General features: G+C 38.7%; 1 protein-coding gene across 1 annotated transcript in view; it reads left to right on the plus strand.

Annotated features, from left to right (window-relative positions):
• MAP4K5 (mitogen-activated protein kinase kinase kinase kinase 5) overlaps nt 1-16580 on the plus strand; it is a 95489-nt gene that overhangs the window by 64454 nt on the left and 14455 nt on the right. Inside the window, exons 16-27 of the mRNA XM_040970023.1 lie at nt 1352-1394; nt 1967-2120; nt 3343-3440; nt 3590-3631; nt 4424-4508; nt 6178-6257; nt 6502-6562; nt 8898-8900; nt 8984-9098; nt 9785-9843; nt 10841-10944; nt 11273-11450. Of these exons, the coding sequence (XP_040825957.1) occupies nt 1352-1394; nt 1967-2120; nt 3343-3440; nt 3590-3631; nt 4424-4508; nt 6178-6257; nt 6502-6562; nt 8898-8900; nt 8984-9098; nt 9785-9843; nt 10841-10944; nt 11273-11450 (1022 nt within the window). The remainder of the gene's footprint in view (nt 1-1351; nt 1395-1966; nt 2121-3342; nt 3441-3589; nt 3632-4423; nt 4509-6177; nt 6258-6501; nt 6563-8897; nt 8901-8983; nt 9099-9784; nt 9844-10840; nt 10945-11272; nt 11451-16580) is intronic.

Consider the following 16580-nt stretch of genomic DNA (forward strand, 5'->3'; position numbering starts at 1 on the left):
GGAGATGAACAGGTTAAGCTGTAGCCTGCAGTGCCAGCATACCATATGGGTGCCTGTTGGCTTTTCTGGCTGCTCCATTTGCAGTCCAGCTCCCTGCTAATGTGCCTAGATGAGCTGCAGAAGATGACCCAAGTGCTAGGGCCTCTGCACTCACATGGGAGACCTGGAGCTCCCTGCCTCCTAGCTTGGATCTAGCACAGTTCTAACCATTGTGGCCATTTGGAGGGTTAGCTAGAGAATGAAAGATGCATTCATATTCTCTCTGTCTCTCTGTCTCTCTCTCTCTCTCTCTCTCTCTCTCTCTCTGCCCTCTCTTATTCTTACCCTGTAAATCTGATTGCCAAATAAGTTTTTTTTTTTTTTTTCAATAAAATGGCTAATCTGAGTGAGCACTTCTACAGTGTGCATTTTTAAGAATGTATGTTCCTGGGATGTGCTCGTGTTGCTGGAAACACACTTTGGAGTAGCAAAGGATTTAAAAATAATCTGTTTGAATTTATGTACTCCGTCTCTGAAAGTCTGAGTCTACTTTCTGCTAGTAAATACGGGATCTTTTAATTCTTATTTTTCGTTTCACACTTTTGTAAGTATAGGGTTCCCCTTCCTCCTTCCATCTCTCCCTCCCTCTTCTCCCCTTGCTGTTGTCCCCTGTAGCTTACGATAATACAGTCCTTCAGCTACAGTCTCATCTCCAGCATACTGCTCTTTATGTGTGTCATGACATTGCAGGTATAAGCAATGGTAGTGTCTAGTATTTTGTTGTCAAGAACTTATTTTTAATTAAACATTAAATCTAGCAAAATATACTATGATGTAAAAAAGACTTTTTAATCACTTTATAAACTGTACTTTAAGTCCTAGTAATACATTTTAACAACATGAGGTCCTTGGTCTTCCTAAAAGCATTATCCTCCACATAATGCTCTTAATGTCTTTTATTATGTCTGGTATTGTAAGTAGATTTTTTTCTAAAAAATTTATTTTATTTTATTGGAGAGTCAGATATACAGAGAGGAGAAACAGAGAGGAACATCTTCCATGCATTGATTCATTCCCCAAAGTGGCCACAATGCTCAGAGTTGAGCCAGTCTCGAGCCAGGAGCCAGGAACTTCTTCCGGGTCTCCCACGCAGGTACAGAAGGCAGTGGGCTGTCCTAGACTGCTTTCCCAGGCTACAAACAGGGAGCTGGATGTTAAGTGGGGCCACCACGAAATGAACCTGCATCCGTATGGGATCCTGGCATGTGCAAGGCAAGGACTTTAGCCACCAGGCTCAATTTTAATGCATATTTAATAGCATCTGTTTATATTTTGCTCATTTATTACTATCAAAATTGTGTTTTTATATTAGATCGACCTCAAAACGTGCAATCCCACCCCCTCTGCCTCCTAAGGTAAGCTACTTTTGAGCAGTAAACCTTTGGTTATGTAATTAGAAATATTTTGGTCAATTTTATTCAGAATTCTCTAACAAATATTTTAGAGAAAGGTAATATTCAACAGGAATATATGAATATTTAAAATATGCAGTAAGGAAAATTTCATGACAAATAGAATATTTGTAGTCACTATTTGGAAAAGACAAAAATCAGTATTGCTCATTTGTGAAAATATTTGAAGAGGAGCCAGAGTTCATCATTTGTCATTCTCTGTTATTCCTGCAGATGGACATCTTTGTAGAGTCGTGTTCCATTAAGTCTTCTTCCTTGTTTGTTTCTAGTTATTAAATACTTTGTTGATTGTTGACATAATTTTGTTTATCAAAATTGCATCAGTTGTGGATTGATGCTGATTAAAAATCATGGCAGATTGTTGGTTATATGAAGTGAACTCAACTCTTGTTTACTTAAGCCGGTGAATGGAACTGCACAAAAAAAAGAAGATCCATTTTCTCCTTTCTGAAGTATTTGTGGGCTAATGGTAACTAATTATCTCTTAAAGTATGTTTTTATTTTCTTATTACTAGCCAAGGATCAGCAGTTACCCTGAAGACAACCTCCCAGATGACGAAAGATCATCAACCATAAAACGTTGCCCTGATTCAGACAGCAGGGCTCCCCATGTGCTCAGAAGACAGAGCAGCCCAAGCTATGGTCCTGTAGCAGAGTCGTCCTCTATTGGTATGGCTGGCAGTGTCAGCAGCCCTGGAGTGCACACAGCTAGATACTGTGATCTGGGTAAATAAATCAAAGTAAACACTGGGAAGAAATCCACTTCACTCTTACCTTAAATAGTATCTTTTTTTCTTAATTACATGAGAATTTAAAGCTTATTGAAGCTTTGAATTCCATATGAGTGGGCTATAAATAGATATTACCCACTTCAACGCTGCTTTGACTACTTGCTGAATATTATACAATCCAAAGGATGAATGTGTATTTCTTCCTCCAAAAGGTTAGGGGCTTTACAGTTCACACCTATAAGCTCATAACATCAGAGGAGAAAATACTGTGTATGTCTCCCACACCTATGATAAGTAATAGAAGACCAGAGATTTTTGAAAAGGAAAGGGCAAACAGATAGAGGAAGTGGTTTCTTGTAGTATAGGAAAGAATTTGTTGAATCTTCAGAAGGTAGACCAGTGCTGACCAGGCCTTCTTGCAGACTAAGAAAGACATGAGTAAATGCATCAGCTCAGGCCATCTGAGTTGTATTTGAAGTACCATCTACTATGGTGTAAGTTTGACACTTAAAGGGAATTTAGGACTAAACATAAAGTTCAATCATGAAAGTCTTTGAGTATCAGCATCAGTATGTCAGCTTTCATTTTTGTCACAATGTGGGTAAGAATTTTCTGTTTCCCTAGATTTAAAACGCTGCTGAAGTTGCTCTGCTACTTGTACAGGATCTAGAAAAACATACTCAGGATAAATTAATTCATCCAACAATAGAAAATATTCCCTTATTGGTGTGGGTGGGTTAAGTCACAGCCAGTATCATGTGCATCCCATATTGGAGTGCCTGGTTTAAGTCCTGACTGTTCCATACTTCTGACCCAGCATCCTGCTAATATACCTGGGAGCAATGGGTGATGGGGCACTGCCCAGATTCCTGCCACCCACGTGGGAGACCCAAGTGGAATTCCTAGTTCCTGGCTCCTGACTTTGGCTTGGCTGAACCCTAGTTGTTGTTATCTGGGAAGTGAACCAGCATTTGGAATTTCTCGTCTCCTTTTCTCTTTTCACTTACTCTCAAAGAATAGATAAATAAATCTGAATAACATATTTTATAATAAGGGATCACCCAAGTGGGAAATAGTAACTAAAGAAAAAACCCTATTTTTCACAAAAAGTGCTCTCTTTAAGTGTGATCATTGAGCTTTTCTTTCTGGACTTTCTTTAGGAAATGGGGATGGGATCTCCAAGCTGATGAGTGAAAACACAGAAGGATCAGCACAAGCACCGCAGTTACCACGGAAGAAGGACAAACGAGACTTCCCTGTAGGTATTAACAGGCCTTTTAGAATTAGCTGCAACTGGTACCATGTTTATCAACTAAGGAGCACAATCTCTTTAATTCAAGAATTTAAATAAGTGAATTTCTAACATGACTTATGCAGTCTTATATTAAAAAATCATTTTTCTTGCAGAAACCAGCCATTAATGGCCTTCCACCTACCCCAAAAGTGCTGGTAAGAAATGTTTTTATGTGAACTATTTGCTATTTTTTCTACTATAGAAGCAAGCAGAAGTAGGTTTGCTATCAAGTGCCTTGAACCATTGTAAAGAATTAGATATAATTGGAATTTAGGAACCAAATCATGTACTCTTACTTGAATGAATTAGTTCAAATTTGGCATGTTGAAATTTCCTAAATACTGACAGCTGTATTCCCAGATAAAATTACAAAGACTAACTTAATTTTATCATAATGGCATCCGTTCACTTCGTTAGTGGCCTTCTGTTCCTGAAGCCATTTTCACACTTTTTCCACAAGGACACTGGACTGTACACTGAAAAGGAATGGGAGACATGTAGCGATGCTTCAGAGGAGCCTAAATGTGGTGCTTCAGCCACTCCTGTGAATGGGTGCTGTAGAAATTAGACTTTATTTAGTGAAAGTCTAACATTCATATCAGTCTTTTTGTCTGTTGTAACAATTTTAGAATTGTGCTAAAATTATACTCACAATAACATTTTTTAATAAAATCATTGACTTAAAATTTCTATACTGTATAGTTGGCAAATCTAGATATCATGGTAAACTTGTTTTTGCCTTAAATTAGTAGATTGTAGTAGGAAAGAATGGTAGACATTGTTGGTAGAAGGAATAAAAGTGTGTCCAAGGTATGAATTCAGTTTTGGGATGAATCCATAACTACCTGAAAATAAGAGTAAACTTGACATTTCATAATGCTCTTACGTATTTTCTAACAAAATATAAATTATCTAAACAAATCAACATTTCTTTCTTTATAAATAAGATGGGAGCGTGTTTTTCAAAAGTTTTTGATGGCTGCCCTTTGAAAATTAATTGTGCAACATCCTGGATACATCCTGATACAAAAGGTAAAGTTTCTAATTTTATGTGCATAAATAGTAAAAGCATTTATGTATAGCCTTATGAAATTCTTATGAAAGGATCCTTGCAACCAGTGATTTGAGGTTTATTTTCAAAATCTGACCTTAGAAACTAAAGGGTACAGAAACCTGCAACAATCTGTATAGATAGTTTTCATTTACAGGCATTAAAATTAAAGAGTTTACAGGAACTATTCTGTACTGAAGACTAAAAAGATACCACAATTGATTGTATCCATGAAATTTCTTTCATCGTCCAAGGACTATATAGTGATAATTTGTCAGCTGAATCAGTAAAATCTGTACATTTGATAATTGTTTTGTTTCAGTGTTAATGTCTTAAGGAATATATATAAGATACTTGTTTTAAAAAAATGAAGTATATGTAGGAGTAAAGGAAATTCAAGATTATAATTTAAACATTTCAGAGAAGGACAGATTCTACTTATGAAGAATGAAGGATCGAGCAGACACAATTCACGTGTTGAAAGAATCTGTGTTTTAACCCAAAATCCATTTTTTAATTTTATTATCCCGGTAATATCTTTATGCTGATACTCAATATTGTATGTTTTATCTTAAGCTTCCTTAATCTAGGAAAGTTCTTCATCTTTCTTTTTCTCCTAATTTTCACTTCTTTTGTAAAATTTCCCTTAATTTGGAATTGTCTAAGAAATCGCTTAGACCAGGTTTATGTTTTTATTTTTAGGACAACACAAATATTATACTGCTGTTCTCAGTACTTCATTCATTAGGCACATGATAGTAGCTTGTCCGGATATTATTGATGTTGATCAGTTAATTAAACTGATAGACATTAGCTTTGCCCACTGTCTAGTTATACTTTTTGCCTCTCTGTTTATGAAGAAATTGGTGTTGTGCCAGGTAGAGGCTCACTTGGCTCTTGCTAATAAGATTTCTGCTCATTAATTTCACTGTCCATTGACAGTCCATAAGCACTAGTTTTTTCTATACTTCTTATTAACTTATGTATTTGTATCAGTTGGCACATTTTTTTATTGAATTCAGTAAGATACCATCTACCTATTATTAATTGATTTTTACACTTAAATTGTCCCAGAGTCTTTGAGCGGTGTTAGACAATATCCTCATAGTTTTTTGAGTATTTTATAGCACAGTAAGATATCTTTGTTCATCTTAAACTCTCCTTGCCTCAGAATAGGAATCTTTCTTTTTTCCAAGAAGTTCTAGGTGTTTTTTGTGTATGTGTGTGAAAAATGGTGTATAGAAACCAAGATGTGGACTTTAAATTGTACTCATTTTTTTTCTAGTGTGTCATGATTTACACTTTGTTCTTGGTACATTTTCCTTGTTCAAAACATCATTTAAGATTCCGTTGCAAAAATTCACTACTACAATAGAAGAAATGAAAGTAACGTTGAAGGAGGAATGATTATGTAAAGATGAAGTCTGAGAGAATTCATCTAACATATACTGTATTGATAAAGCAATAATTGGAGATAAGATTTTAAGAAAATTCCCTGATTTTAGAAAATGATTTTACTTGGATGGGTGGGTGGATAGATGGATGGATGGATAGATAATTGATTTTAATGCCATTACAACATAAAACCATTATTTCAGTGAATGGTTTCAATAGTGATAGTAAATTTTGGTAATTTATCAACTATTTTAGATCAATACATTATTTTTGGAACTGAAGATGGAATTTACACATTGAATCTCAATGAGCTACATGAGGCAACCATGGAACAGGTAATGACATACAGAATAAAAGTAGTATCTTAATTTTACATCAGTTTGCTGGTCTCCAATTGGATTTTTAGGAACTAAATATTTTTAAAAATGAAATTTTTCCATAAATGTATTAAATTTTTCCCACAAAAATGACGCTGATGTCCTGAAAGATGATATAGTTACTTAAGAATGTTGTTAATTTGGAGGAGAGAGACAGAATGGAAATTAAGGGGGTTAATTATCTTTCTTCATTTTTCTGTAGTTATTTCCACGAAAGTGTACCTGGCTCTATGTTATCAATAATACTTTAATGTCATTATCAGGTATGTATGTAACGGTAAAGAATAAACTATATGATAGAAAAATGTAAATTTATTAACCAAAGAAATGTAATTTTAATGTTCAGTGTTTTAAAATGTGGCTTTTTAGTCTGTGTAACTGCAATGTAGTACAGTAAATGGGCTTTGTATTTCCTGCTTCTTAGCATGGGACGAAGCTTTGAGCATGTCTTCGGTTAGAGCAGCGCTTCCCAAACCTACCCAGCATCTTGGCCTCTGGGTGGTAAGGCAGTGACTGCCCCAGGCCATTCCCTTCCTCAAGGCCTGTTGCTTACCTGGAGAATTGACATTCTGGAAGGTGAAGCAAAGGCACCCCTCTTCTGTGTGATCTCAAGCCAGTCATTTTCCCTGCCTCAGCCTCAGTTTTCTTAATTATAAAATGAGGACAATGAGTCGGGAATGTACCGGCAACCCATATGGATGCTAGGCCTGGTGCTGGCTGCTCTAGTTCCAATCCAGCTCCCTGTTAATGGTCTGGGAAAGCAGTCGAGGATGGCCCAAGAACTTGGGACCCTGTGTCCACCTGGGAAACCTAAATGAAACTACTGGTTTCCAGCTTTGGATCAGCCCAGCTCTGGCTGTTGCAGCCATTTGGGGAGTGAACCAGCAGATGGAAGATGAGTGTTTGTCTGTAACTTTTTCAAATAAAATAAATAAATCTTAAAAAAAAAAAAAAAAAAGGACAGTGGGGTAACTGTAATGGTCTCATGACATCATTGTGAGGATGAAATGAGGTGATATACAATGTGCTGAATTAGGTATGATATCTTCCAGAGGTGTCTTCTTTTATTTCATGTTTTTCTGCTAACCCTCTGGGATAATGCTTGACACTCTTCAAAACAAGTCAGCTCCCAGAGCAGCCTTGTGTAGCTTGACTTCTTGTGCTTTTCCTTTTTTCTTCTTAGTGGTTGTTGGGAGTTGAAAGGCTGGGTGGGTAATATTTTGAATTTCTTTAAAAATTCTTGCCTACCAAAAATATTTCCTTATATTTTACATTTAAATGACTACCTGTAGGTTTCCTGATTGAATTCATTCTGTTAAAGTCCACAATAGTTAATTATTTTTTCTCTCTAGTAGAGATTTGTCAGAAATATGGGTATTTCAACTAATTCCATCATTCATGAACACATATCGTTTGCTTGTGCTTAAGTGGTTTCTAAAAAGCCTCAGAACCAGTCCTGCAAAGACAGTGTCACATGCTACCACTGATTTGTGGTAGCTAATGTGTAGAGTACAAATCATTTAATATATATGAGTGAAGTTGACACCTTGGGATTTTATTAATGAACAGAGGTCTTCCTACTGCTTGTTGAATTCTTTATTCATTAAGCCTATGACCATCAAGTAAATTAAAAACATGTTATCACAAAAAAAATGTTTAAAACCCTTTCTTTTTGAGTTAATGGTTGAAAAGTATAGGCATGTAAAATCATTTTTCTTGATTTCTCTGGCTATTTTTGTTCCTTTGTCTTTGGAAATGCACTTAAGAACTACGTAGGCTACATTTCATCTGTAAAATTTCTATGAGAAAGCAGGTAGAAAGTAAGCCTATTAGCCTTTCCATAGCCTTGTTTAAATGACTGATAAAGCTAAAAACAGGTAGACAGCAGAGCTCAGAAGCAGAAAATGTTCACATGCATTTGTGAGCACATTTGGTTGCCCAGCTACCTAAGTAGCTAAATCTAAACAGAAGAAAGAGAGGGGAAATACCATGTTATACAGAGTGCGCCCAGTCTAAGAACACGCGAGACTTTTGTTAAGGATGATCATGTTTTCTAATACTAACACTAATGCTAATACTAATACTAATTCTAATACTCTTTTATGTTATATCCACCATACCATGAATAACGAATTAAAAGAAGCTGCTTACCATATCACACCCTTAAAATGGCTGCATTTGTGATTCTGTGGAGTTGTACCCCTGGTGTCATGTATTGTAGCTTATAATATTGGTTTTATTTTCTTAGTTTTTTAATATGTTATGTCTGAGTCTTCATTCATGATCACTTTTTATCATAGTTTCCTGTGTTATACTAAAATAATCACATGGGCATCGTTGTCAGTCAATCCATGGTATAAGATTTTATATGACAGTGACCACCAATTTATTTTTCTATGGTGACATCACTGAGGATGTGTATATTCTGCCCAGATCAAGTGTTAGAATACACTTAATTTATTCAAAACATTCACCTACTTGCTTGAAAATTACTTTACCTGTTACTATCTTTCAAGGTAGCATTAACTGAGTTTTTGTTTTATGTGTGTTTTTCTGTATTGCTTGGCTTTTGGAACCTTACTGGACTCCTCATTTTAGAAGGTAATTGCATTTTCTTTAGCTTGAAAATTGTATTTATATACTGTAAATTGTTGTAATAAAAATAACATGTTTTTCTTTTATAGGAAAAACCTTCCAGCTCTATTCTCATAATCTTATAGCTTTGTTTGAACAAGCCAAAAAACCAGGATTGGCTGCCCATATTCAAACTCATAGATTTCCAGACCGCATACTGCCAAGGTACAAAATGTCATTTTGGATGGTAAAGGAAATTAGGATCTATTTTTAAGACAGATGGATTTAAACAAAACAAAACAAAACAAATGGAAAAACAAAAGAACAGAAAAAGAAACTTTGCTTATCCATGTGAAGCGTATGTGGCATTTTTATGATACAAAATCTCAGACCCTACCTCTGTCCTCTTAAAATTAGATTGTATGGAGTCACAGAGTCCAAGACAGTTCTGTTTTGTTTGTTTTTGTTTTTTAGCCTCTTTAGTTTCTGATTCATATCCAGTTCTTAAGACACTATTTCCAGCAAATAAATTATATGTAGCTATGTATATATGTGCACATATATGGGGTAGGCGTTGACCTACAAGTTACGATGCCCATGTCATGTATTGAAATGCTGGGTTAAATAAAATCCTTACTCCTGAATCCAGCTTCCTGCTATTGAAGGCCCTTGGAAGGCCTGGGTGACATAGTTGGGCAGCTGCCATCCACATGGGAAACCTGAACTTGCTCCCAGCTTCTGAAGCTATTGGAAACATTTGGGAGTTGAATAAGCCGATGGGAGCTCATAGTTTATTTCTCTGTCTTTGTCTCTCTGTGTCTCTGCAATAAATAGATAAATGTTTAAATAGATAATAACTTGCTGTATATAACCACTATTGTAAATACATTTATAATGTCTTATGTTTTCAGAAAGTTTGCTTTAACAACAAAGATTCCCGATACAAAAGGCTGCCACAAGTGTTGCATAGGTAAGTACTGTTTCTCAAACTGGATAGTTTGAACTTAAAGAATTTTTAAAATAATCTGAAGAGTTTCATAGAATCAAATAGGAAAACAGATTTATTTTTAAAGATTTATTTACTTATTGTTAAGTCAGCTATACAGAGAGGAGGAGAGACAGAGAGGAAGATCTTCTGTCCGATGATTCACTCCCCAAGTGAGCGCAATGGCCGATGCTATGCCGATCCGAAGCCAGGATCCAGGAACCTCTTCTGGGTATCCCACACGGGTGCAGGGTCCCAAAGCTTTGGGCCGTCCTCGACTGCTTTCCCAGGCCACAAGCAGGGAGCTGGATGGGAAGTGGAGCTGCAGGGATTAGAACCAGTGCTCATATGGGATCCAGTGCCTTCAAGGTGAGGACTTTAGCCACTAGGCCACGCTGCCGGGCCCAGATTTTTTTTTTAAACTCTGATTTTGATGAAGAGTGGCAGTGTCATTTAAGCACAAAAATGTATAGAAATAAGGCCTAGAAATGTTTGGAGCTAATGCCCTTAATGTTTACTCAGAGCACAGTGCCCTAGAGTTTTCAAACCATAGTGTCCAACACTGTGTGTCTCATAATATCATTGTCGCTCTCAGTCTCATTCCACCTATCAGATAAATTACTCTTAAAAAAAAAATGAAGAACCACCTAGCATAGTGAAGGTACTGAGAAATAAATGTACCTAATTTAAAAGTTGAGATAAGGGAGAAGTGAAAATGTAACAAAGCTTTTTTTGCCTACTCTTGTCACACTAGTTAACAGAATCAATACTTTAACAGCTATATAATCACGTCTTCCCTCCCTCTATGTTTTGGTTTTAATATCATCACGTTTCATTGTTTCTTCCCTGCCCTGCCTTTATAATGAAAGCTAAGTTAACTTTTAGGTGAGAATCATTCAGTTGTTGCTTTTAATTGACTAAATATATAAATATAAAGATATTTGTTGTTCTAAGTATGTCTTGGTTTTTTGTTTGTTTCTAGTCAGAAACCCTTACACAGGACACAAGTACCTCTGTGGAGCTTTACAGTCCGGCATTGTTTTACTCCAGTGGTATGAGCCGATGCAGAAGTTCATGTTAATCAAGGTATACATACACTTAGTATATCTACATTTTTTTCTCTAGAAAATACTCTTATATGACTCAAGCTAAAATTATAAGGTCCCTTTACTATTACCCATGGAGGGTGAGCATATCTATCATTTATATGTATATTTCTGTTTGATTAGGAAATTTTTGTTTGTTAATTAATTTCCAGAACCATTATAGCCATAAAGGTCAACATGGTTAGTTCTACAAAACTGGCCATGATTAGATAATAAGAAAAGGGAAGCTGTTCTCCTGACTTTATTCAGCAATAGTGTGAATTGGAAGAGAGTAACTGAATTACAGTTCTGTTATTTATTTCTTGCAGCACTTTGATTTTCCTTTGCCAAGTCCTTTGAATGTTTTTGAAATGCTGGTCATCCCAGAACAAGAATATCCCATGGTCTGTGTAGCTATTAGCAAGGGCACTGAAGCAAATCAGGTAGTTCAGTTTGAGACAATCAATTTGAATTCTACATCTTCGTGGTTTACAGAGATTGGCACAGGTGAGTGTTTTTGCCTCATGTTAGGATATTGATGCTTTTACCCAGGGGGAAAAACATAGTACTTAAGTACAGCCCATGTGGGCGCTTTTCAAAACAATTGAGTATATTATTTCCCAAATAAGCCCTGGGAATGATGTATATATGAAATGTTATTTTCTCCTGATTTTATTTCTCCATAAACTTTTTCAAGAACCCTCACATGCTTTATGATGTCAGTTTACCAGAGACATTTTGATACAAATTATTTTACCAAAGAAAATGTCCTGACAGTCAGAGATCTTAGTTGTTACCAATTACTCTATACACCTGATAGATTTTCAAACATACTCTTCAACTTTTGTTGCTTTCTCAAACAACGAAGTTTCCTTTTTCCTTATTTTTTCTTTTTCTTCCTCAACTTCTTAGAAAATTCAGTGTGATTTAAATGGAAGTTTCACTGGTGTGGCCTTTAAGCTTTTCTATTTCAGTGTCTCCTTGCTTTCTAGTAATGATTGGTGGCCTAGGATTTTTGTCACACAGCTCAGTGAAGGCTTTGAAAAGACAGGGAAGTTTATTCTCAGACTTTAAAATTGAGACAAATCAATTACGGTGTGTTGTGGTTTTTTTGTTTTTGTTTGTTTTGGTTTTGGTTTTTTTTTTTTTTGCAACCTGCTAAAATATATGAAGTGACAGGGGCTCCCCACTTTGCCATTTCCAATTGGTGGTGCTAGCACATTGTCATTGTTCATCTCAGGTTTATTAGTCCATTTTAACATACAAAAATCAAAAAAGCTTTAGTTGTGGCTGTTTGACATTCCTTCCTAAGTATTTCTTGATTTTTTTTTATAACATGTAGGCAAAATTATAAGAACTCATTGTACTACCTATCAAAGCTAAAACAGAACCTGCACTAATGTCACTTTTAGAATAAGAATCAGTATGAACTAGAGTGATCCTTATAAATGCTTAACTATAGGGTCTTAAGAAGCAGAAGTTTGTTATGGTTATTTCATTATTTCATTTCATGTTATTTCATTATATTAGGCTACTACTCAAAAGGAGGATTTGAATCAGTTTATTTAAAAACCAAGATGAGGACCTGGCATGATAGCCTAGTGTCTCAAATTCTCACCTTGAATCTGCAAGGATCCTGTATGGGCACCAGTTCGTGTCCCAGATGTACCACTTCCCATTCCAGCTCCCTGTCTATGGCCTGGGAAAGCAACAGAGGACAGCCCAAAGCCTGAGGACCCTGCACCCATGTGGGAGACCAGGAGGAGGCTCCTGGCTCCTGGCTTTGGATCGACTCAGCTCCAGCCATTGCAGCCACTTAGGGAGTGAACCAGAGGATGGAAGATCTTTCTGTATCTCCTCTCTGTATATCTGCCTTTCCAATTAAAAACAAACAAATAAATAAATCCTTAAAAAGAAAAAGATGATGATGAAACTCAGCTATCAGCAGCTGCCTATATTACATTGTACCTAGGCAAGTGTCAGAGTGCTGGAAGAAAAACAGCCAATAGCTGGCTGGCATTCTGGACCTGGTTCATGCCAACTCTGTTAACTGAGAGCTTAGTGTTTACAGAAATCTAGATTAGCAGTCCTAAGGCAGGCTGCTTCCAGCAACTCAGGGTTCCACCACATAGTGCTTGGCCAGCCGCAGACAGGCCAGTGGACTCACACAGAGATCCTAGGAGGACTGCTCCCATAGCATGCCACAGCACTAGGCTAGGGGTCTAGAGCCTTGAGCCAGGGTGGTGATGGGAGGAAGGTGTCCCACTAATCATTTTCAGGAAGCCCAGAGCCGGACAGATCCTAGGCATGGATGCTAGACAGGCTACATCCGTGCTGTGCTACTCTGCCATCTGAGTAGGACGCACCAACAGCATACCACCATGCCAGTCCATTAGCTGAGACCAAGAACCTAATGAGGTTTGTGGGGGTACTGATGGTCTTTGGCGTTCAGTTGTCTGACAGGTCCTAGTTGGGTCACATATATGGCAAGCCACCACACCAGTGTGGGAGTAGCTGGTCCGGGGCCTGACAGGTTGTGGTGGTTGCACCCACAGTGAATGACTCCACTAGGCTGGTGTCCTGAGGCCAAAGTCCTGGGAGGTCCCCCACTGGTGGCCTTTTGCAGACCAAGGGCCCGACAGGTTGTAGGCTGACCAAACACATGCTACCTCACCGATCTGGAAGCAGTAGGAAGACGGGGGCACAGTGGGTTCTAGGCAGTGATACCCTTGGGGGTACTACCACCTCAGGGCGGGAGGCTGAGGCCAGAGTCCTGGATGATAGCCACTAATGGCCTTTGGCCTCATCAGGAAGCCCAAGCTTTCATACCCTGTTCTCAGACATAACAAGATTTCGAATCTCAGGGACTAGAGCAGGAAAGTTGTCCTGGCATCAGAGCATACATTGCATGTTGTGCCATCTCCTAGGCTGAGTCCTGTGTAGGGGAGAGGATCATGCCCAGATATACACAAATAATGAGTCAGTCTGCCCCTGTGAACCACCTGAGGGCCTCAGATGCCACTCCAAAAGACAAAAAGAGACCAACAACTTCTTAGAGTGGCAATGACAGTGGGGAGGATGTAGGCATTGACACTGGCTGGAATTTCTCCAGCTCATGCTAGTCTAGATTTCCGCAAACACCAAGCTCTCATTTAACAGAGCTGGCATGAACCAGGTCCAGAATGCCAGCCAGCTATTGGCTGTTTTTCTTAGATGAGGTCTCTCTCTCTCTCTCTAGAGACTTCTGAACCTGGTACATGCAAGGCTTACTCCCCTGATCAGGAAGTAACTACAGAAGATGAGCTGAATCTACATCCTTTAGCAACTGTTAAAGAATAAGGATCAGAAATCTAAGCAGCGGAGGGAGGCAGGGAGGGAAGTAAATGGGACAGGCAGGTAGCTGGCTTAGAGTCACAAATTGGAATCCACACACCTCCTGCCCTATGTAATACTCTTTGCCTACCTATTAATCACATGAGCCCTTTCCCAGGATGAACCTTCCTGTTCCTGGGACTTGGGGGTGGTTTAGGTAACCAGTCCCCTCTCCAGGCTCATAAGAATCCAGGCAATGGGAAGAGATGCTCTCTTCTTTCAAGTAGACAAGATGAAAGTAGAAACATCTCTGTTCCACCTTTTGCTTCCATGTTCACTCTATCCCTGAATAAGATAAATCCCTGTGTATCTGTGCTTTCCTTAATTTTTAAATAAACCAAAAGCAACAACAGAAACAAGATTAGGCCAGCATTATGACACAGTGGATCAAATTGGGATACAATGCCTGCACTCCATATGGGACTGCCCCTTAGAGTTACATTTGTGATCCAGTTTCCTGTTGATTTGCTTATGAAGTAGCAGCTAATGACCCCTGCCACCCACAGTAGATCCAAATGGATTTCTTAACTCCTGGCTTTGGTCTGGCCTAGTTCCAACTATTGTGGCCACTGGGAGAGTGAACAGGGGGGAAAAAAGACACACATTCTCTCTCTCTGTCTCTCTCTCTCTCTCCCCCCTCCCCTCCACCCCTCCAATACACTTACCTTTAAATATTAGAATAAAAATCAGGATCATGTTTCACCACCTCGATTTAATTTTTGCAGACTAGCATGCTACAGAGCAGATCATTTCATACCCTTATCTCATGTGTATGTAACCACTAGGCTAGACATGCCAGGCTTGGGAGGGTTTTGGTGGGGAGGGGTATGTTTGTTTTTTAATGGCTAAGGTTTTGACTGAGGCACTTTTTTTTTTTTGGATGACGTTTACATAGTTGATTAGGGTAGGAAGGTTTCAAGGGTTAGAGGAGAGTGAGAGCAATATTCCCACATTTTCTTCCTTTCCTTTTCTTTCTTTCTTTCTTTTTCTTTCTTTCTTTCTTTCTCTTTCTCTCTTTCTCGTTCTTTTTCTTTCTCTTTCCTTCCTTCCTTCTTTTCTTTTCTCTCTCTCTCTCTCTCTCTCTGTCTCTCTGTCTCTCTCTGTGTCTCTGTCTCTCCTTCTATATCTGGGGGAAAAGGAGAGATACCTGGAGAAGCTGCACCCAGCCTCCCAACCACCTCAGTACATGGGGATGGGGAAAAGCTACCCAAAGTCATCCCACGGTCCCCAGTGTGGAGCATGCTCTGAGGGTTTGGCTAAAGTGGTTTAGTAGTTCACTAGCCCTGAAATGCTGTTTACCTCACCGTTCCAAGGATGAGGAAATTCTTTCAAGGTCCATTGGTCACATAATCCACGTAAGAGTCTCCATTCACCTAAATATTTGCTACCAACACTTGGCTGGGGTAGTTGACCAACTTGTTCTGCCCTCTTTCCTCTGTTATGGTACCAGATGTCCTCTGCAGGCTCCATTGGCCTGCCAATTTCTCTGTGCATCTTGGTATGCCATCCACTAGTGACTGAGCCACTGTTAACATTGTTCAAGCGAAAATGGAAGTCAACCCCATTTTGATCCCCAGGGAGGGCCAACATCAGGATTTCTGCCTGAGTGACCATCAACCTGCTGTCAAGCAGAGGCAAGGAAGCCTTTAAGCTCCAGTCCCCGTGCTCAGTAGGCAACTCCATTTTCTGTTGATCCAACTTCCAGCTGTGTTCCTTGTTCAGCCAAGGGGTTATACCTGTGAGTGACAGCAGCTGTTATGTTAAAGTGAGCTCCTGTTCTGAAACCCCCATAGCTCAGCAGTGTCCTTATCGCCAAGGCTGAGCTGCTTAGCGTATGGTTCTATTTGCTGAATGAATCTGAATTAACTAAAACATGACTCCACTAGGCTAGCGCTTGGTCTAGGAGGCCATTTATTCAGTCTGTAGGTAACTGTTATTCACTAATTGTCAAGTTTGGAACATGCACAGAATTCTGTCCTGCAGTTACTACTCTGCATCACCTAAAATCTTTTCTTAGGTTCAACTGGATCACTGGGAAAATCGGGGTGCTTGTAAGAAGCTGTTTTACCAAAAATACTAAGCAAGTTGGGCCCAGCATGATAGCCTAGTGGCTAAAGTCCTCACCTTGCACACACTGCGATCCCATATGGGCACTGGTTCTAATCCTGGTAGCCCTGCTTCCCATCCAGCTCCCTGCCTGTAGCCTGGGAAAGCAGTCAAGGACGGCCCAAAGCCTTGGGACCCTGCACCCGTGTGGGAAACCTA

Source organism: Ochotona curzoniae, unplaced genomic scaffold (genome assembly GCF_017591425.1).
Source record: "Ochotona curzoniae isolate NIBS_2020 unplaced genomic scaffold, NIBS_Ocur_1.0 scaffold_4701, whole genome shotgun sequence".
Taxonomy (NCBI): Eukaryota; Metazoa; Chordata; class Mammalia; order Lagomorpha; family Ochotonidae; genus Ochotona; species Ochotona curzoniae.